The sequence below is a fragment of the Epinephelus lanceolatus genome, chromosome 22, assembly GCF_041903045.1.
Source record: "Epinephelus lanceolatus isolate andai-2023 chromosome 22, ASM4190304v1, whole genome shotgun sequence".
NCBI classification, from domain to species: Eukaryota; Metazoa; Chordata; class Actinopteri; order Perciformes; family Serranidae; genus Epinephelus; species Epinephelus lanceolatus.
The window spans coordinates 11093456-11116726 of record NC_135755.1 but is presented as its reverse complement, the minus strand read 5'-3'; the positions used below and the strand labels follow the sequence as shown (position 1 = coordinate 11116726).

Sequence of the window (23271 nt, the reverse complement as noted above, 5' to 3'; positions counted from 1 at the left end):
TAGTTAACATGTTTGCCGTTAGCCTAGATACAGTCAGGGCGCATAGTAGCGTCAGACCTGTTAAAACGTGAGTGAACGGGCAACCTTCAAGTGCAAAGTTAGTCCACTAAACAAGCTTTTTCTCCACAAAGACTGCCTCATTTTGTTAAGATAAATGTCAGAGAACATATAGAAAACGATGCAAATATAAACGTGTTGTCTTACCTTACCGGTGTGGTGCCATGTTTGTTTACCATTTAGCTCTGCTTTCCAAAGCGCGGCTGAATTAAAAGGTCTATCTCTGTAGGGATCCTTTCCATAATGTTGTCAGGCACTTATAATAACAATCTGAGCCTGTCAGTGGCAAAAACAAACACTTTTAGTGGACATACACTGACGATGTGCTCATGCCCTGAGTGGTTACATTGCAGGGTTGTTTCACAGCTGTCAGCTGCAGCACTCACTCTCAATGCAATTTTACAATTTTAAAAATTGTTGTTCCCATTAGTCACAAGATGAAAAATGCAGGAAGCTCCTCAGATACACACACATATACACACACAATTTAGCATCACTGCTAATGTGGGTGACCACCGTGTCACAGCTTTGTTCTATTTGCAAAGACACTTGTCTGTTAGACTTCTCTCTGTCTTTTAATTTAGAGGTGTCTCAGCAGCCGTGCATACTAAGTGCCTGAGCAGTGTCAGTTGGTGTAGCTTGATGAGAGACGAGTGATTACTTTGTCAGAGTCGTGTTGATGAGATTTGGAGAGAGGAGCTGTAGAGTGACCGCTGAAGGACCAGCTGAAGCAGCGTCACTTTAACTAACGTCATAGTGTTGTCATGATTTCAGTTTGGCTTTTTGGCTTGTTATCATAGATACTTAAGTATGAATAGGGATGCAATGATTGGGAAATTCTGGGCTGATGCTGGTGTGCTTTTTTTAATGATGTTGAATGATGAATAGCTGAAATCTTTAAAGTCAGTCCTCTTTGAATAAGAACAAATTCAATCATACACTTTTATGAAATGACCTTAAATATAACCTTGCACATGAAAACATTTTTAAAGTAACTGTTGTAAAAGCCTTTTTTCCTATATCTATAACTATATCCTAATATGATAATTTCCTCTTTAATATCTATTTATTTTTATATTGCTGTCAAAACGAATTTCTCGATTTAAACAGCTGTATTTACTCAAGTTCCTTGCCTTTTATAAGATTACATTTGAACACATCATGAGACCGTTATAGTTTACCTTCGCCCGATATTCATTTTTACTGAATAAAACTTGAATGCATCATAGAGTCTGCTTATACCTGGTATTAATTGGCATCCTGGGTGATCTGATCACAAGTGGACAGCACTAAATACAAGTGTAAACAACCACCAAGACATTTTGTGATGCAAATGCATCCTGATGCATCCCCAACAAGAACTATGTCGTTAAGGCAGGACGTGGTGGTTGTTTTGGTGATAGCATGCTAAAGTCTTGCCCATATTACAATGAGTCTGAAAAACCATTGCGTTCCCTATGGAAGGAGATTGCTGACTACGATATCACCAGCTGTACCTCCACAACTGCTAATGTGACTAGCGAGCATGCTAAAGAGTTTGGGTGTAATAACTGTGCATGGGGCCCGTAGAGCTTCCAGCGTAAGTGACGTAGGCAGCAATCTGGAAATCCATCGGTTAAAAAAAACAAAAAACTTTTTTTTCCCTTTACCTCTGGAGGCACAGCCCGGAGTTTTTCGACTAACGGAAGTGCAGGGGCCTTGGCGATCACTCACGCCCTTGACTTCCAGCGGTGCCCCCAGGGAATCGCCGTGTTGTTTACAAATACTTCGGGTAGAAAACCAGCAGAGTTTAGCTATATATCACATTTTTCACGTCACTATATCACCGTGTAGACTAATCTGATGTTTGTTAAGTCTATAAACACAATGATTGGACAAACGTTACTATTTCTGTGTACACGTTTTGTAATTAATTAAGTTACATGGTTATCGTAGATTAGCTGGGCTAACCGTTAGCTGTTAACGTTAGCCGTTAGCGGTGTCTGTAATAACCATAGACTGTATAAAAATAAGGTAATAACTCAATAAACGGTCCGTGAATAAAATATTTTTTCCAGCGGATATCTTAGTTACAACATGATTGAGCTAGCAAAGCAGTTTTGTGTTGCTGTGTGTGGTATTTATCCAGTTATGGGAAATCATGATGTCTAGAAAGCATCAGTGGCTGCAGCTGACAGGGACAATTAGCAAAGCTAACATCAGGACGCCATCTGTTAAAAGTCTCCCGTTGCTGGATACGACATGAAACTACTCCAGTTAGCTCAATCATGTTGTAACTCAGACATCCGCTGGAAAAAATATATTTTTCACGTTGACAAAACAGCGTTTTGGGTGGAGCGGTTGCTATGGACGCGGAGCTTGCTGTTTCTGTAGGTAAACATTTCCTGGGGACACCTGCACGTCTCGGCCACGCCCCCTCCATTGTGATTGGCTAAAGCGCAGCATCGTTCAAACTCAAAGCCACGCCCTCCCCCCTCTCTAGTTGTCTTTCACACAGGGCTGCCGACAGATTCTACAATGTAAATTGCAGAATCTGTCTTGAGAGATTACGTAGGCAGTAATAGAATCTGAAGACAAGAGATCAACTGGAGATGCATGATAGTCACAGGTGTGAATAGCGCTGTGTCTCGGCTGTCCCTTTACGTTGAGGTCACCAAAATGTATGTAAATACCAGCTATAAACAAGCTCTTAATGTAACTCAATGCAACCCGGTTAGCATTTCAAACCACCAGCTGCTAACAGTTAACGTTTACTAGCTCTCCTCCTGCCGATTTTTACACCGATTTGTTGTTCACAATGTAGCATATAAGGAAAACAATAGGGTGTGTCACTTGAAATGTCAGGAGTGTGTCCTTTCACCCCAATGGCGTCCAAGGAAAGATCTCTGTTCGTCCCAAATATGTTTTCAGTTGTCACGGTCTGGAGCACCACTTTTTAGCCTGCGCAAAATTGGTGTGACACAACAAAGGTTACGATATTGTAACCCTAGTTCTATTTGCATAGTCTTGCCACCAGACAATCAGAGATCTCCGCCTTCTGATAGTCTGGGGACACTCCTTTCTAAAGTGTGTTTAACACACCGGAGAAAACGGCCGGCAACAAAGCAACGCCTCTAGGATTTTTTAAAAGGACACGCCCTCCCAGAAATGTGCGCTCCCCCTTTTCTCGTCCACAAGGAAACAAACACACAGAGAGCTTGAAAATGGGTGCTGAGAGATTTAACTCCGTTTTATCAAACGTGTGCTCAGTCCACAAGATTGTGGAAATGGACTTACAGTGACTTTGTTTAAAACTTTTAACGCAGTCAGACTATGTTTACGAGCACAAGAGTTCAGCGAGCCACTGAAGGACCGCCCTGCAGATTTACTATTGGTTCTGCAACGTAGGGAGTTTTTTAAACTCTGAAATTGTATCCGCCCATCTAAACACAAAATCAGGGACAAAGACATCAGTCTTTAGTTAAGCAAAGCGTCTAAAGACTGACTTGTGAGTCTACTATTTGCATGGGTGGAGCCCTCTACTGGACTCTTTGGGTAATACTTTTCTAATTAAGAGCATGCATTTGCACACTGAGAAAATGGAAACGTAGTCAACTAATCAGGACGTGCCGACCTGAATACATGCGGAGCCCATATAGGGAGGCAGATTCCCACTGTTAGACATCCTATAGTCTCTACATTCAGTGAATGTAGAGTCTGTAGGCAAACCCCGAAGATCTTGCCTCTGGAAGAAGAGCAGAAGAGCCCTGGTTTCCAGTTGTAGGCTGTTCGTAGTCCGCGTGATATTGACCAATCACGTTTGAGCCGGCTGCAGTTGTTGCCAGGTTGAACAGTCCGTGCGGTGAATGAATGAGGCGGAACATACTTGGTGTCACTGCAAACTCTGAATCCATCGCAATGGTTCAGCATATTTACTTATATATAAACGGAAGCCGGAAACGGAAATTCGCCTCCTCCGCCCAAATCAAACCGGAATGCCAAAAAATCAGGGGTCTGCCCCCAGAGGCTGTAGCGCCATCTGCTGGAAATCAGATGCCGAATACAGCCGATGGGTTCCGAGAATGGACATCCTACAACCTCTTGATGTAGGAATGCGAGCAGCAGGAGCAACAGGGCCCCTAGGTAGAGGGCTCTGCCTGTGCTAATAGAACCAGGGTTACAATATTGTTACTTTCATTCTCCCCTATTGGACTCTTTGAGTACAGCGGGTAGAGCCATGTCGCAACATTACATTGAGCCACACTGATCCTGATGGGCTAAAAGTTAGTCGCCATAGTCCCACTACTTCCTCATAACCTAGGCAACCCTTGCTCAGTGTGCAGTTCGTCATCCCTGGAGAGAAAAACGATGTCTGAAGGCAGGAATATGTCTCCCTATCTACTTTGGGGTATGCATGTATTTGGGTACATTTATGCTTATCTCAGTGGTTGTGATTTAAGGAGTATTACCCAAAGAATCCAGTTTAGGCCGGAGCCTGGGTGAGATAGAGCAGAAAAACATCGACCACTGCCACGTCGTTTTATTTGCCGATAGCAGACAGGGTGAATATCTGCTGTAACAGATGTTCGCCTGATGAATCGGTGCATCCGTAGAGCATCTGAGGCAAAAATGAAAATCGGTCCCTGGTTGCAGTTCTTCAAATGTAAAGATTTGAAGATTCATGTCCCTGTGAATTGAATATCTTTGTGTTGGTTGGACAAAACAAGCAGCATGAAGATGTCATCTTGGATTCTGGGAAATTCTAATGCCCATTTGCAACTGTTTTCACCTATTAAAGACTAAACAACCAAAGGAAACTCAAAAGAACTGTCAGCAGCCGCCCTTGCATTGAGTATAAAAGAAGCGGGAACATGAGACTGTGTTTCTGTGTTCAATTGACCGCCCATGAGTTCCCTAAAGGACGAGGGAGGAAGAGAGAAAAGAGGAAAAAAAAGAGAGCGCTGACAGGACATATCTGAAAGCAAAGACAGATTGGTCGGCACTATTGAAATAAACAGATTGGAAAATTGGAGGGAGGGACACACACAGCGAGAACGAGGGCGAATGTAACATCCAGTCTTTGTTCCCTTTGCATGTGGGTGTGTGCACAACAGACACACACATACGTCAGGCTGCCATAACTCATCACCATCCCACAAAAAAAGAAGAAGCAGAGAGAGAAAAAGAGAGCGGGAGAGGCGTCTTGCCGTTATCAGCACAATACAAACAACAACAGTTTAGTCTGTCAGGTCACATCGAGACACAGTGCGGCAACATGCAGATTTGGGCCGCACTGCACTTCCCTAACAGGTTTAATCTAAATTCCATAAACGCCGCTGTTTCCACGGCGATGTCACCTGTGAGATATTCTATATTTACTTGAACGTATCTCTGATGGAATTAGACGACGAGCTCCACTGATGCAGCAACTGCCATTTATTTCATTTGCATACTATTACAGGCGCTCGGTTCTGATTTGACATTTTGCTCGGGTAGCTGTGGGCGGATATATGTACGGTCACGGCCCAGAGCCTTGCTAAAGATAGATGAGAAAGATTCGTCAGACCAAATTTGCGGGCTCTTACGCTCACGCGGCGTATGACACGGTTAGCAGCTGAGGGGATGTTTGTGCGCCGCCGCCACCGCCGTCGTCGTCCACCACCACTGTGTGTGTGTGCTCTCTGTGTGTGAAGCCGGCTTCTTGGTCGCACAGGGGCCTCTCTTTCGGGCATGTTCTGTTTTTAACTATCCGTCCACACCCCTCAGAGACAGAGAGGGAGAAAGAGACTGGGCCTGTCCGAATAAATTACAGTAACCATTTGGAAGACAGTGGAGATGAGAGGACAGGAGGAAAGAAAATGGGACACAACAACAAGCCGAGGGCACTCACTCTGTCACACTACGACTGTCCAATATGATCACTGCCTTTGTAATGCTGCATAATCCCACATTCTTCAACAGTGTGTCTCAGCTCTGGATCTTCCAGGTAATCATGTCTTTATGGACATTAAAGAGGCTTCATATTAAAGAATAATATACATACACATTGATATGGTGCACACAATAATATCAGCATGAATTATATTAGAGGTGAAGTGATTAGTCGATTAGTACAGAAAATGTTTGGCTGATATTTACTGGTTGCAGCTGCTTGTATGCAACAGTTTGCCGCTGTTCTTTCTTAGATATGACACTTAACTGTTGCTCAAGCAATTTGAAGACATAAATTTCAGCTCTGGGAAGTGGTTATGGGCGTACTTAACTATTTTCTGACATTTTATAGCACTCACTCTTGAGAAATGTGACAAAACCTTATTTTGGGGGGAGAGTTGATTTTTCCTCTTCAGTTAGGCATTTTAAAATGTCAAAGTCTCGACTATCAAACCTTGTAATGGGCCAAGCTCCCAGTGATTCTGACATAATGTATGTCAGAGGGTAGATCTGACAGAGTTGATGTCTTACAGAGATGAGAAAAAGTTGTATATTTATTTATTTCACAGTCGTCATAATAAGGAGCCTTGTTTTCAAAGTAGCTAAAAGTTTTCGTAATGCTTATGAAAATACGTAGCTCTTACGCTGTACCTCCGCTGTAGCCTGACGTACACCTCCCCAGAAATGTAACTATACGTCACAGTGACGCAGACCTTCTGTCTGTTTCTGTAAGCTGAAACCATTTCCCTCAGAGGAAACAAAGCTTGTATTTACTTTAATTTCACAGATAAGAAACAATAAATTGTGAAGACAATAAAGCCTCCACAAAAATAGCATTTTAAGTCTTGTGTGTGATTTATCCTGGCTTCATATGAGCAGAGGAAATCTCTGCTTGTTGCTAAAATGCCATAGGCTTGTGCTAATAACGTTAGCATGTTGAATTTGTTTGGAAAACATGTTTAGTATAAGACAGTTGTTTTGTCAGTGAACCTTGTGAGTTGTAATGGAGCTGAATTTTGTAACATTACTTTTGTTAAATGTTGCTGTTGTCCCTGGCTTCATATGAGAAGAGGAAAAGTCCGCTAGCTGCTAGGCTAATTTATACAATGTAAAATGCCATAGGCTTGTGCTAATATTATTAGCATGTTGTATTTGTTTGGTAAACGTGTTAAGTATAAGACAGTTGTTTTGTCAGTGAACCTTGTGAGTTGTAATGGAGCTGAATTTTGTAACGTTACCTTTGTTAAATGTTCCTGTTGTCCCTGGCATCATATGAGAAGAGGAAAAGTCTGCTAGCTGCTAGGCTAATTTATACAATGTAAAATGCCATAGGCTTGTGCTAATAACGCTAGCATGTTATATTTGTTTGGAAAACGTGTTTAGTATAAGACAGTTGTTTTGTCAGTGAACCTTGTGAGTTGTAATGGAGCTGAATTTTGTAACGTTACCTTTGTTAAATGTTGCTGTTGTCCCTGGCTTCATATGAGAAGAGGAAAAGTCTGCTAGCTGCTAGGCTAATTTGTACAGTGTAAAAGCCATAGGCTTGTGCTAATATTATTAGCATGTTGTAATTGTGGGGAAAATGTGTCCAGATAAAGTCAAGTGTTTATCTGTGAATGCTGCGATTTATAGTGAAGCTGATTTGTGTACTTGTGTTTGAAATTGTCTCTATTAAGCCATGTTTAATGTGTGTTTAATGTGTGTTTTTAATAAACTAAACTTTACAGCACTTCACAGAAACACCACCGCCGACTAGTGTTTTGGAGGTGTAATTGCAGAGCGTAGGCCACGTGCATAGGCTCAGCATAGGTCTGACACAAAAGTATAAATCTGCCTTCAGAGGTAGAGCAGGTCGTCCTCTGATAGGAAGATCGGTGGTTCGATCCCCTGGTTCCTCCAGTCTGTATGTCGAAGTATCCTTGGGCGAGATACTGAACTCCAAATTGCTCCTGATGGCTGTTCCATTGGAGTGTGAGAGCTTTTGAATAGTTACTGAGTAGCAGGTGGCACCATGTATGGTAGCCTTGGCCACCAGTGTGTGAATGTGACTCACTGTCCCCTGGCTCTATTATCTGCTCTGGTATCGATCCTTCCATCTGATGTTTGGAAAGAAAGTGAAAAAGCACATTTCTCAAAATGCTGAACTGTTTCTTCAACTTTCTCCATTTAATTCAACTGGCCATGTAAAGAAGGATTTCATTTTACTATACACATTGTTTCAGCTCCTACATGAGTGCTTAATGTTAGTGTCTTTGTACGTGTTAGTTTAAAAATTTGGTTTGTCCTCTTTCTTTTGTCTCCAGACACAGAGGCGGAGAGGAACGCACTGAAAGAGCACGTCTACCCCAAACTACGAGACTTCTGCAGGGAGAACTATGGGATTGAATTCCAGGTAACCGGCTGCTTTCCTTTTTAGTTTCTTTCTATCTTACCTTCCTCCAGCTGAAGGGACCTGTAACTTCCTGAGCTGTAGTTTTCCAGCACTGACTGTTAAGTGCCTCCAAATCTACACTGCGGCTTACACAGTGCCTGTGGGGGCCCCGGAGCAGCACACAGAGGTCCCTATCCCTTTAAGCGGACAGAAGGCCAGCAGAGATAAGGCTTCCATCAGTAAAGGCTGGCACAAATCTAGCTGTGGATAAGGCAGCGTGATGCGAGGGCCTTCCCTTTGTTGTTGTCGGAGAATTGCAGCATTCTCCCCGCGGTGTCCACTGATCACCATCATTTGCATTGCAAATCGGCATCAATGTACGTGCAGAGATTGCTATCAGAGGTTTGTTTGTTTAACAAATCCAGGAGAGCCCTGGAGTCAGGGGGAGATCTCTGCCACAGATTGTTCCTGGAAGGATATGAGGAGATTTGTTGCCGATGAGGAGACTTGTGACCCCTGAATTCGTTGGTAAAGCTGCAGTCAGCAGGGTGTCGGCAACTAATTCTCAGTTCATGTGAAGAATGCTTGGATCATAAAGAGCTCCGAGCACACACCATCTAAAGGTGTTATAATGAGACAGCAAGGTACAGTGGTGTTTAGAGTACTTCATTAAACATACGTTGTACTGATACAACAAAAACACTCCCAGATAATGGCTGCACAGGAAATAGAAATGTACAAACATCTACGTGTGTGCTTTTTTTTGGACTGAATCAGTTTTTGAATATCTGCCCGTAGGCCAAGGGGGTCTTATAATATTGACCTGATTGGAGGACTTGGAGTGAGTTGAGAAGGAGGCATGAAGGGTCCTGTTTGATGAGGGTTGTTTCATGTCTACGAGGTTAAATAAAGAAAACTATTAATACTCTCTTGCTTGATGTGCGCAAGTTTAATGTTCACTGTATTACTGGTTTTTACTTGACTTGGATGCACTTGCAGAGGCTAATTTCGGGGCAGTATGACTGTGACTTGGGGGATCAGAAGTGGTACGTTCTTGTACCGTGCAGCAAGAATTGCTTTGTCTTGTTAGAATGAAGTAACAAACCATGAGAAGCTACGGTTTACAGTAGGGCCGTAACGCTACATGTATTTGTGTCGAACCGTTCGGTACGCGACTTTCGGTTCGGCACGACACTGTACCGAATTATTGGGTGCAGGATATTATTTTATTTTATTTTGTTTTATTTTAATTCCGTTTTTGCGAGCCGAACCATTTAAAATATCTAGTTCCGCGACGGACATAATTGAGTGACGGAACGAGTCCCGTAAATCTCCGCTTTCACTTTGTGCAGCGCATTCTCGCATTTTGACAACATGGCAAGTGAGCCTGACGAACCTGCAAACCTTAAGTCCTCCGTTTGGGAACACTTTGGTTTCAGGGTAAAATACGAAGATAGAAATAAACAAGTGGACAATTCAAAAGCAGTGTGCCGACACTGCAGAACAGCGGTCGGGTATGTACTTGGAAACACGTCTAACATGCTAACGCATCTAAAGCGACACCACCCAAGTTTGAACGTTAACCGGCACGACTAGAAAAAGCAATCTGGTGCAAACTACAATATCGTCATCGTTTAAAAAGAAAGAGCGTTTCCCTGACCATCTTGCTAAAGAAATAACCAACGCCACTGGAGTTGAGTAAAATTGATTAAGCTGCACTTTAGATATAAGCCTGTTTTGTTTACTGCACTTTAACAAAGTGGGAAAGCTCAGTAAGTTCCTAGTAAAACTGAATCTGAGCAGGCTTTAAAGCTGACCAGCTGCACTATACTTTTTATTTTAATTGAGTAAAAGTGTTAAAGCAGAAATGTATATTTATATTTTTCATTCAAAAAATGTGTTAAAAAAACAGCAGGATTTTATTTTTCACTTTTATATTTCTATTTTCATTCAAACAATGTGAAAAAGCAGGATTTTATATATATTTGTTTCATTCAAAAATTGTGTAAAAAGAGTTAACTGCTGTGGTGGTATGTTTTAATAAGGTTACCAATAAGTAAAAGATATTTAATAGTTGTCTATTTTTTTCATTACTGTACCGAAAAAAACCAAACCGTGACTTGTGTACCGAGGTACGTACCGAACCGAGATTTTTGTGTACCGTTACACCCCTAGTTTACAGTGATTTTAGAAGAGCTAAGAGGTGTTGTTGGGCAGAAGGCAGAGCAGGGTAGCTAAGTCAGTACTAGGCTTGAGCAGTATCTAATTTTTCTGGGGTGTACGATATATGACATTAGTGGTATTAGTTTCCCCCAGCTCTCTCAGATTTTACAGTATAATAAATACACAAAAGAAGCTCGCAAATTTTTTAAAGAATTAGCATTTTACACCTGTTTCCCTTATTAAACAGAGGAATACAACCGTAAACTTTGCGAATTCAAGTTTCTCTCTTTCACCAAATTGAGCGTCTTTATTTTTGGTGGTATTGAAAATCGTACTGTCAGGATTTCTAAATACCCTGGAATACTGTAATACCATGATACCATGATACCACCTAAGCCTAGTCGGTTCCCCAAAAAGTACTGATTTCAGTACCCAGTCCTATTCACTGAATGTGTATTTTTGACTGTTCTCGTCCTGAAGGCTGATGAGTAAATCAGTCTTCAGTTGGCGGTTGTCATCTGTAGCTCTGCGCCCCATATGTAGCTACACATTGAACCGGACTTTGTTGACAATACCCTGAGGTGTGTTGGGATTCATTGCCCGAGAGTGCTTGTTTGTCCGAAAGTCTGCCTCCATTAACACTTGGTGATGGGATGTTTTGTTGCACTCCTCTGTCACGTTAGCCTTGGCCACTCTGCACTGTGCCCCATCCAAGGCAGCAGGGAGCTAGCTAGCTCCACTTTCCATTCAGCGATCACTGTGTGTAACACTGTCCACGTGGTGGCTAAAACATGATGGCTTTGATCCCAGCCGCTCTGGTGAGCAAACAGCTTAATTTTGAGCTGCAAACCCCCTCTAGCATTGTTAATGATGTTAGCACCACTACCTGTGATGACACGCCTAACAGTGCTAACAGAGCTAACAGTAGCTATGTTTCCATCCAAAAGGGATTCGAATCATTGGGAAATGCGCATTAAAAGAAATATGAATCCTGTGTGAACTCGCGCGAGTTTTCCGCAGAACCGGAAACAAGTCTCATCTTCTTCTATGTTTTCTGGCGGTTGGCAACCAGCTTGTAAATGCATTACCACCTTCCTGACCCGGAGTGAGGATATCACCATGGAGAGAGGTGCACTACATCAGACTTAATTCGAACATAACTGTTTCCATCCCCCGTTTTGCGAATCAACATTTTTCCGAATCGACCAAAACTCGGCTAAAGCGAGCGTATTTTAGTTTGTGCGAATCAGGGGATTTTATTTTGAATTTTGGCATTTCCATCATAATTTTCCGATGCGATACTTCTAGATGCGCATCTAAACAGGCTGATAGAAACACGGCTACTGATAACATGGAGTTTGCAGCTCAAAACTGAGCGGCTTAAGGCCAGTTCAGACCCAAGATTCAAGATGGGACGAAACCATTTTAAAGAAGTTTGCAGAGAAAAGTTGCAGCGGTGTGAGCTGGCCGGTCTGACCTTGACTCCAGCTGGCTGATGGTGTCACCCGCAACTCAGTTGGTGAAATCGCTGGCAGCTGGTTTTAGAATGTAAAGCATGTCACCTGTTTCAACAGCCGATCAGCTTGTAGTGAAGTCCGCTGGTCGTCACAATGACCACAGACGGTGTGTTCGCCTGCTGCAACAGGTGCTCCGTCCCCGCCGAGCCCTCTGTTTCTGTCCTCACAGTGCTGGTGTCGGACAGCGGGTTGCTGTAGCCAGTATCTCACTATCACTATCCTCATTCAAATTTTACGAAGCTACAAATTATATTCAGCCAAAAAATAAGCCTGAAAAGCTGCAAATCAGAACAGAAGTACAGAGAGTTGTTGCATAGAGATGATACACCATCTCCCTTTTGTTGCATTGGTGTGAAGCGGCAGGTTTTTAGAACGTTACAGAACAGTTCGTCGTGGGTAGTTGCATGTTTTAACTTGTCTCATCGGGAATCTTTGGTCTGAACTGGGCTTTACGACACCAGAGGGTGGGCATACTGTTTCAACAGCAATGCTTTGTTGGGCCAGGACAGTGTTACAAACAGTAATTGCCAAAACAGCAGCACTGCTAGCGAGCTCCCAACAGACCTGGGTGGTGTGCAGCGCGGAACCAATCAACAATATCCTTGGCGGTCAACTGATGCTGACCCTAACTAACACCAAATCTAGGCCACTGTTTAGCTCATTCTGCTGTCGCTGTTGTTTCACAAATCTCCGTTAAAATGGCTTTGTGGTGAGAGAAGCAGGTCCCTGAACGAGAAGGATCATTTACCATTCAGCATTTAGCTCCAAAGCACCATTTAAGCAGATTCTCCACAGACCTGATGCCCCACTGTGAACCACTAATGACAAGCATGTTGTCTACCACCTACAGCCAGTCGCATGAATTAACATAGATTACTGTTACTCCAAGGATCAGTTAGATAAAGTCAAAGGGTCAAAGCCGCAGTCACCAGACGGAAGGATCTAACAAACATGGCCGAACGTCTCAGATGTCTGTGTGTGACGGAGAAGTGCAAGATAATGCAAGAAGAGCCAGGCGGAGATGTTTTGGCTCGGCTATCCGTGGCCACGTGTCTGTCTGGTGATTCAGCTCGCTGTGACGAAGCGTGAGCTGAAGTGATTATGCAGAAGGCCTGGGAGTTTATACTATGACTCACTTACTCCCTCCACCTCCTCCTCCTCCTCTATCCCAACCCCCTCACTCCTTGATCCTCACCCACACAATGTGAGAATTGGCACCTTGGCTAAAACCACAGTTTACTGGAGCTTGATCATGATTCACACCAGTGTGCGGGTTAACATTTTGCTTGTGAATCATTCGACGTGTGAAATCATATACGTCTTCTACGTACATGCGAGCAGATTATTTTTCTACTTGCATTCATTTTTTGCTTTGATTTGTAATTTATGTGCGATCCCGCCTCCCCTCTCTCACACACACATCCGCTGGCACACACTGACACACATATGCCAAGCTGATGAAATCCGATTCTCCCCGGTCCCTCGTCACTTGACTCAGTTTCCATCCAGAATGTTCCCTTAAGAGGATGGAGAGGGATCGCAGGAGATGGAGGGGAGGAAGAGGGCGAGGAGATCCAGCCCAGGGGCCGAGGGCCAAGGGCCGCGTCCTCATTCAGTCAGAGAGCAGCAGCAGCGCGGGGATCAGGCTCCATGATCCGTTTTTTTTTTTTTTTTTCATTTCTATCCCCATGTGTCCTGCTCTTCCTCTTTCATCACGCATTCGTATGCTCTTTTTTCCTTTTTAGAAATGACACAAAGCAGACGCACAGAGGATCAGGGTCGGAGGTTTCAGCACGTCTCTGACTTAACTAGATTACTGCTGGTGTGTGTGAGGTTTGGTGATGTTTATTGGTGAGACGCTGAGCAATGGATTTCGCTGTTGTGGTTGACTATTTGGCCACAAGTGATGACATTTTATATCCAAAAGGTCAAAGGTCAACTTCACCGCGACATCATATTCATTCACATTCATATCGTCATATCTCAGGAACAGAAGCAGAGACATTCGGTCGGATACTGAAACTGTTCTGATTGTAAAGATCTTCAGTGCTGCTGGGATGAAGACGTGTGAAGCATCCATGTTTTATATTTGAAGCATGCTGTCATGGCTACATACTGTTTGAGTGTGGATGGACATGGATATAAACTCCAACTTGAGTGGCTGGTGGAGGCTACAACCGCCAGGCAGTAATTCTAGTTTATTAATAATGGATGGACTGTATTGAATACATTGTTTTTTCATGTAGTGGCTCGGCAGGCTCCTGAGCAACATGGAATATGCATTTGTCTTTGACACGTGGGCTGGTTTCTTTTGTTGTTTGTCACTTTCAGGATTTATTTTTTTAATTTTTTACCATCTATTCTCTACATTTTGTGGCCCAGACACATGACTCGCAAATCATCTTGTTACAAAACAATCAGCTCCTCCCATATGCAGGAGTTAATGTGAGTCTCTGGGTAACTGGAGGGTGCTTGGTTATTAATGTGGTGGCAAAACTCACAGTGTATGTATAATAAAAGTTTCCTGGTGTCAGCTGTAAGATTCTGGTCAACATCTTTCACTCGGACATATTTTACAACTTGTAAGTTTGGCGACGAGATGAAAGGTGAGAAGACGTTTCACGATGATTGAAAAGTCAGTTTTGCATTGTCAAAGAAGATGCAGAGCTATTACAATATGTCACCCACTTAAAAATGCAACAGCTAATTGTTTACATCTTAGCTATGCTTCTCATATTAACGGGGCAGTGTGTACGATTTAGGGGGATTTAGTGACATCTAGTGGTGAGGATTGCATATTACAACCAGCTGAAACTTCTCCCGGTTAGAATTTCGATAGTGTTCATACTTCAGGAGGCTTTAACTAGGAGCTGAATTGTCCACAGAGGTCTCTTCTTCTCCAAAACAAATGGATCCAGTGATTTAAGCCGTTACAGACACTGAATAAAATATCAAATATATCAAACTTGATCGTGGTTTTGGCTTGGACATTGACGTTTAAAATGCTTTTTAAAAGCCATCATGCTGCTATGTGTGCATCTTGCAGCTGCAGCCTGTAAACAATCTTGACTAAATGTTGTAACTGCAGACAGGCAAAATGAAAATAGTCCATCATCAACCGTCACCACCTGTTTGGAGAAAACAAATCATATGAAAAGAGTGCATGACCAACACAATTAACTTAACAAAGGTAAAGTTACAAAATTCAGCTCCATTACAACTCACAAGGTTCACTGACAAAACAACTGTCTTATACTAAACACGTTTTCCAAACAAATTCAACATGCTAGCGTTAGTAGCACAAGCCTATGGCATTTTACATTGTATAAATTAGCCTAGCAGCTAGCAGACTTTTCCTCTACTCAAATGAAACCAGGGACAACAGCAACATTTAACAAAGGTAACGTTACAAAATTCAGCTCCATTACAACTCACAAGGTTCACTGACAAAACAATTGTCTTATTTTTAACATGTTTTCCAAACAAATATAACATGCTAACGTTATTAGCACGAGCCTATGGCATTTTACATTGTATAAATTAGCCTAGTGATGAGCAGAGATTTCCCCTGCTCATATGAAGCCAGGATAAATCACACACAAGACTTAAAATGCTATTTTTGTGGAGGCTTTATTGTCTTCACAATTTATTGTTTCTTATCTGTGAAATTAAAGTAAATCAAAGCTTAGTTTCCACTGAGGGAAATGGTTTCAGCTTACAGAAATAGACAGGAGGTCTGCGTCACCGTGACGTGTAGTTACATGTCTGGTGAGGTGCATGTCAGGCAGAGGTGGGTAGAGTAGCCAAATATTGTAAAAGTACGGATACTTTAGAACAATATTACTCAAGTAGTAAAAGTACTTTTTACAAAAGTAAAAAGTAGTCATCCAAATAATTACTTGAGTAAGAGTAAAAGAGTATTTGATGAAAAAACTACTCAAGTACTGAGTAACTGTTGAGTAACGCCTGATTTATTTGTAAAATAAGAACATGAAAGTAATCAATCAAAAATAATAATCTGCAAAGTCATGTATTTTAAACAATAGCCCTTTAACTAAAACAAAAATAAATGAAATCTTTACAAACATAACATAAATCAAGGCACAAGAAACAAGAAACATAAATATATTCTTATATATACTGTACATATACATATATATATATATATATATATATATATATATGTATAGTACAGGCCAAAAGTTTGGACACACCTTCTCATTCAATGCGTTTTCTTTATTTTCATGACTATTTACATTGTAGATTCTCACTGAAGGCATCAAAACTATGAATGAACACATGTGGAGTTATGTACTTAACAAAAAAAGGTGAAATAACTGAAAACATGTTTTATATTCTAGTTTCTTCAAAATAGCCACCCTTTGCTCTGATTACTGCTTTGCACACTCTTGGCATTCTCTCCATGAGCTTCAAGAGGTAGTCACCTGAAATGGTTTTCCAACAGTCTTGAAGGAGTTCCCAGAGGTGTTTAGCACTTGTTGGCCCCTTTGCCTTCACTCTGCGGTCCAGCTCACTCCAAACCATCTCGATTGGGTTCAGGTCCGGTGACTGTGGAGGCCAGGTCATCTGCCGCAGCACTCCATCACTCTCCTTCTTGGTCAAATAGCCCTTACACAGCCTGGAGGTGTGTTTGGGGTCATTGTCCTGTTGAAAAATAAATGATCGTCCAACTAAATGCAAACCGGATGGGATGGCATGTCGCTGCAGGATGCTGTGGTAGCCATGCTGGTTCAGTGTGCCTTCAATTTTGAATAAATCCCCAACAGTGTCACCAGCAAAACACCCCCACACCATCACACCTCCTCCTCCATGCTTCACAGTGGGAACCAGGCATGTGGAATCCATCCGTTCACCTTTTCTGCGTCTCACAAAGACACGGCGGTTGGAACCAAAGATCTCAAATTTGGACTCATCAGACCAAAGCACAGATTTCCACTGGTCTAATGTCCATTCCTTGTGTTTCTTGGCCCAAACAAATCTCTTCTGCTTGTTGCCTCTCCTTAGCAGTGGTTTCCTAGCAGCTATTTGACCATGAAGGCCTGATTGGCGCAGTCTCCTCTTAACAGTTGTTCTAGAGATGGGTCTGCTGCTAGAACTCTGTGTGGCATTCATCTGGTCTCTGATCTGAGCTGCTGTTAACTTGCCATTTCTGAGGCTGGTGACTCGGATGAACTTATCCTCAGAAGCAGAGGTGACTCTTGGTCTTCCTTTCCTGGGTCGGTCCTCATGTGTGCCAGTTTCGTTGTAGCGCTTGATGGTTTTTGCGACTCCACTTGGGGACACATTTAAAGTTTTTGCAATTTTCCGGACTGACTTACCTTCATTTCTTAAAGTAATGATGGCCACTCGTTTTTCTTTAGTTAGCTGATTGGTTCTTGCCATAATATGAATTTTAACAGTTGTCCAATAGGGCTGTCGGCTGTGTATTAACCTGACTTCTGCACAACACAACTGATGGTCCCAACCCCATTGATAAAGCAAGAAATTCCACTAATTAACCCTGATAAGGCACACCTGTGAAGTGGAAACCATTTCAGGTGACTACCTCTTGAAGCTCATCGAGAGAATGCCGAGAGTGTGCAAAGCAGTAATCAGAGCAAAGGGTGGCTATTTTGAAGAAACTAGAATATAAAACATGTTTTCAGTTATTTCACCTTTTTTTGTTAAGTACATAACTCCACATGTGTTCATTCATAGTTTTGATGCCTTCAGTGAGAATCTACAATGTAAATAGTCATGAAAATAAAGAAAATGCATTGAATGAGAAGGTGTGTCCAAACTTTTGGCCTGTACTGTATATATGTACATATATATATAAAGTACAATTTATCCAAAAAGTTACTCAAGTAAATGTAACTGAATAAATGTAACTAGTTACTACCCACCTCTGACGTCAGGCTACAGCATAGGGAACGCAGAAGTATAAATCCTTCTTTAAGTTGTTCATGGGCTGGGAACTACGGTGATGTTATGCCCAGAACACTCCTACGATTAATTAAGAGTCTGAATACAACCCCTTTGCCTCTTGCGCCGTACTTTGCACCCAGATTTTGTGCCGTTTAACCAGCAAAAGTGGAGTTAAATGCACTTGCACCATGCACTTTAGAGCATGAGCTATAGTTCGCTTAAATGTGGACAGAACTAATTTAATCTAAACAATCACTTCATTCAAACTGAGGATTTTGTGCAAGGATTTAAAAAAGATTTCTAGGGTGATGACGTGATAAAATATGTCGACAGATACTCGAAGCTTCATTTTAAAAACTCACTAAAAGCTAAAAAGGACATCTCTAAAAGCAGACAACCCTACTTACTTTCTACTAAACACATAAATTAACCATCTGAAGAAAAACTACAAAAGTTGTTAAAGAGGAGATTTATGATGGGACAGTCTAACTATAGATTTTTGTTGTGTTTTCAGACGTTTATAAGATGAAACACATCAAAAGGAGAAACCGTCCAAAGCGTGACGTATTCATCAGTCTTCCATCTGTTTACCTGGCTGCCGTTTTTCTCCTTTTGTGTCTCTCATTCTTCCCTCAGTCTGTTTCTTCCACTCGTTGGCAGCCGGCCATCATCTCCATTCACCGTCCTGCTCTGAGACTGTTGTGTTCTCTACTCAGTCTCCACAGAAACGCATCAACATGCCAACGGCCTCCACTGGAATGATGCTGACAATCAGCAAAGATAATCAAAAATCAAATATGAAATGCCTCTGAGGTTTCAGTTACACTGTATTTGTAAAACCTCACGGGGGGACTATTCATTCTTATTACTGTCACCGTGATGATTATATTTTCAGGCCTGTCAGTTTATCTGTTGTCAGCAGGATATCTCTGAAAACATGAGCATATTTCTGTGACATGTGATGGACAGATAGGCCTGGAATAAACCTGAAATAAGTCTTTTTATCCATGACTATAAAAACAGACTGAATATTGAGAGATGTTCGAGAAATTACAAATGATTCGAGGTGGAATCAGTGATCTTTAAGTGCAATTATAAAATGCAGAATAGCTCACATTCATCTCAAGCGGCATCTAGTAACACCGACACTCTTACACCCACACTTCTCGCCCTGCAGCGGGCCGAGCTCGCCTCAGCCATCTTTTACCCGACAGCCAGACTGACTCAGAGACACTTTGTTGCTCTGTGGTCTGCAGTCAGCTCATCGGCTGGGAAAGAGGGATGTTAAATGATAAACTGCAGGCAACGTGATTAAAGAAGTGAAGAGACTCAGAGCAGCTGGTTCCTCATGTGCCGGCTAGTAATGTACTCAAGGTCTCATCTCAGATATTAATTTGCTTTTCAGGAACAATATTACAGTTACCCCAAAGCCAAACCACTTGTTACAATGCTACTTTTGTTATCGCATCACTACTGACTTGAAATACAACATCACATCAGTGGACTCATTTTCGTAATCCTCACAAAGCAGCAAGCTAGTTTGGAGGATGGAAACGGTTACCTTAATTGGCTTGAAATATTCTCATTACTTTGATTTTGTCGGGAGGCACTGATCTTGTCTCAATCTCAGACGAAGAGGATTTAGGATTTGATTTCAAGACCAGTCAAGACTACTGCGGTGACTAAATTGCCCTTGTAACAAAAGAAAGGAGTGTCAAATAAAGATGGTTACCTTGATTTGAGCTCCTTCGTTTATTTCTTTCTGGTTTCTCATAGAAAACACATGAAAATTCCCATTCATAGGAGTCACCTCTGCAGTGTCTGCAAGACATTGCTCATGGAACATTTATTAGGGGTGTAATGGTGCACAGTATTCACAGTTTGGTATGTACCTCGGTTGTGGAGTCATAGTCTGATGCGTTTTTGGTACAGCGGGGAAAACAAACATTCAGTTGTGACTCATTTGCCATAATTGTTACTGTAAGACTGTCAGATACTGGCATATTGTCAATGAGAAAAAGATGAATTCAAAAAAATAATACAGATGCCATTATAAGACCCTGACCTGCTGATAAATCCTGAACTGCAGCTTGCACTCGTTTATAAAGCAAGCACAACCCACTGATTAAAATGCATGTGAAGTCACATTGAAGCAAGTTGAAGCACTTTGACCATATGCTTTAGGGTATTCCCTTCAACTTAAGTCACAGTATATGGAGGTTTCGTCTCATTTACGCAGCGATAAAGACACCATAGCATCAGGTAGTTCTTTGGTATGGTCTGAATCTGCAGTGGGAGGATGCCTGAATGCTGTGGGGAGAAGGACTCGCCTTCGAGTCTGTTTTTGTCTCATTCCCCAAATTGACAAGTGTTGCTGTCGTAACTGAAATGTTTCCACAAATATACCTGACTGCAGTTGAACTGTGTCGGCATTTAGACACAAATCATCGTCCATTGAGCTTGAGTAACCCTGTTAACTGGTCTAAACTGAGGTTAAAGGGCGCACTTACTGATGTCACTTATCGTCTTATATTAAACGCTTCGGGACGAACACAGGTACACCTATAACTTTTATACATATACACATACAGAATATATACACAACCCAGTCACCAGAAAACAAATTTTTTTTTGCTCGTTTCTGTGAACCATGGATCTTTTACACTTGCATGTTATTGTGTAGCAGATATGATGAAACTTGATGGTTCAGCGACGCTGTGCTTAATATGTGGTCACATTTAGGCACAAAAAACACTTGTTTATGGTTCGTTAAAGATCATGTTTTGCTTAAAATACCCAGTTTTGGGGCATAATTCCTCCACAAAAAGCAGCAATGCAGTCTGGACGTTTACGTGGCATTAGAGAAAATCGATTTATTGTGTTAGTCTGACTTAAACCAGACTTTTAAAAACACATGTAAACATGTTAGTCCGACTGAAATCGTACTAAATCAAATTTCTCAAACTCGGACTAACACACCCAGATAACGTGATTGGGAGCTGAATTAGTAGTGCATGTATACAGTCAATCGGACCCCATTCTCGGAACCCATTGGTAGTATCGGCATCTGACTTCTGGCAGACAGCGATACAGCCTCTGGGGGCAGACCCCCGATTTTTTGGCATTCCGGTTTGATTTGGGCGGAGGAGGCGAATTTCCATTTCTGACTTCCATTTATATATAAGTAAATATGCTGAACCATTGCGATGGATTCAGAGTTTGCAGTGACGCCAAGTATGTTCCGCCTCGTTAGTTCCGCCTCGTTAGTTCACCGCACGGACCGTTTGACCTGGCAACAACTGCAGCCGGCTCAAACGTGATTGGTCAATATCATGTGGACTACAAACAGCCTACAACCGGAAACCAGGGCTCTTCCGCTCTTCTTCCGGTGGCAAGATCTCCGGGGTTTGCCTACACACTCTACATTCACTGAATGTAGAGTCTGAATAGAGAGACTAATCGGACCTAAACTGGATGAGGTGCTCTGAGCATGCTCCACAGTTTCCACCTGGACTTTGACTTGGATGTCAAAAGCATTAAATGCGTAACAGAAGAAAAAGCTTGTGACAATGTGGTAAAATCTACATCCAGAGCAGTGAATTTTTGGATATTCGAAATGTACCGAACCATAATGTTGTCCCCCATGTCACCAGTTTGCTGCGAGCTAACGGTAGCTAACTCGTTTGTCGATTGTTTGGTTTGGGACGTAATAGGTCAACTGGAAAAAGGTCCGATACTTACAAGCTGAAAGGAGGCCTATCTCCACCTATCGTATTGGAGTCGGACATACTTGGATACTTACAATCAATTCCCCTTCAGTGTTTGTATACTGGGACAAGTACAGTAGTCCAATGTAAACGTATTGACTGTGGGACTTGCACTGGTCTGGCCTGGGTCATGACTTGGTCTCGATTTCGGTTGCCTTGACCACAACACTGGTGCCAGCAGTGTGTTTACACCATTACATTCGACTTGTTTATGCAGTCAGGTTTGTGCCTGTATGCCTTGGGATATTCAGTTTCTTCATTGATTTGGAAATGCACATATTTTACATTGGTAGTCACAGTGTCTGGTGGCTGTATGAATTTCCACATTGATTGAGCCATAGGGCAGCCGAGAGATGAGAATATATAGAAAAAGCTGTGTTGACACTTGGACTCCTCTCATAATATTACACTGGTTCCTATGAATTTTAAGAGAAACTTTTAATCAAGTCTGGCAGGTATCCTGACAGCACAATCAAAGTATAAAGATCGAGGGTCCCACAGGCGATATTAGCTGCAGAGAAAATGGAAACAATTGGATTTTTTGTCTTTTCTTGAACTTTCTGTACGTTATTATGCTCCTTGAAGACGAGTATGCTGGCAGTGCACTCCAAAGAGAATAAAAAAACAAGAAAAAGTTCAGCATGCAGCAAAAAAAATAAGGATGCTTTGTTTACTACTCTGCAAAACACCTGCGTTGGTCAACAGTGTTCTGATTAGTTTTCCCTCACGGGTTTACTTATTCTAAGAGGAGCTTTCAAGTTGTGTCTGCTCTAATTTAACTCTCAAGCACCTCCATCTGGCGTGGATGCTGTTAAACAAACAAACCTCCACTCAGAGTGAGAATGCTGGTCCCAAAGCCCCTAAAAACACCAGATTTGCTTCCATTTAAAAGAAACTAATTATGCTTTTCCTTATTCTCTGTCATATGTTTAATGTTACAGTGTCGGATGTTCATGTTGAACGTGGCCAAAGCTTCAAATAATGAGGGAAATGTGTAACAATAATCCCTTTGAGGCTTCAGATCATTCTGGATACTCTGGTTCCAAGGTTTTTTTCTACTGTCATGACGAGCTGACATCAGCTCCTGACAGACTTCTTTATATTGCCATTATATTGCTCCACACACGGTACTGCAGGTGTTTATATTACATACACTGCTACATGTAGCTACATGCTAACATCAGGAAAACATGTCACCTTTGCTGCAGATGTTTATTTATCTCTGATTATGGATCATATTCGTGCTGCAACATGTCTGCTTTTTAAGTAAAAAGTGCGGCATATTTGATCGCAGATATTCCCCTGGCTAATGTCAGGGAAACATGTAGCCTTGGTTGCCAGTGTGTTTAATTTCTCCTTGATTTCTAATCATGTTGCTGTCGGAGCATGTCAAGTTGTTGAGATTTTGATTTAGAAGCTTTTATTGGTGATTATTCATTTTAGAAAGTGCTGCTGTACCATGTTACAGTAATTACCCTGGTTTGGAGTACACTGCTACATGTAGCTACAAGCTAACGTCAGTTGTTAGCCTGTTGTTAATATCTTCCAGATTTTGGGT

General features: G+C 42.0%; 1 protein-coding gene across 1 annotated transcript in view; it reads left to right on the top strand.

Annotated features, from left to right (window-relative positions):
- nwd2 (NACHT and WD repeat domain containing 2) overlaps nt 1-23271 on the top strand; it is a 101385-nt gene that overhangs the window by 18829 nt on the left and 59285 nt on the right. Inside the window, exon 3 of the mRNA XM_078164221.1 lies at nt 8271-8359. Within this exon, the coding sequence (XP_078020347.1) occupies nt 8271-8359 (89 nt within the window). The remainder of the gene's footprint in view (nt 1-8270; nt 8360-23271) is intronic.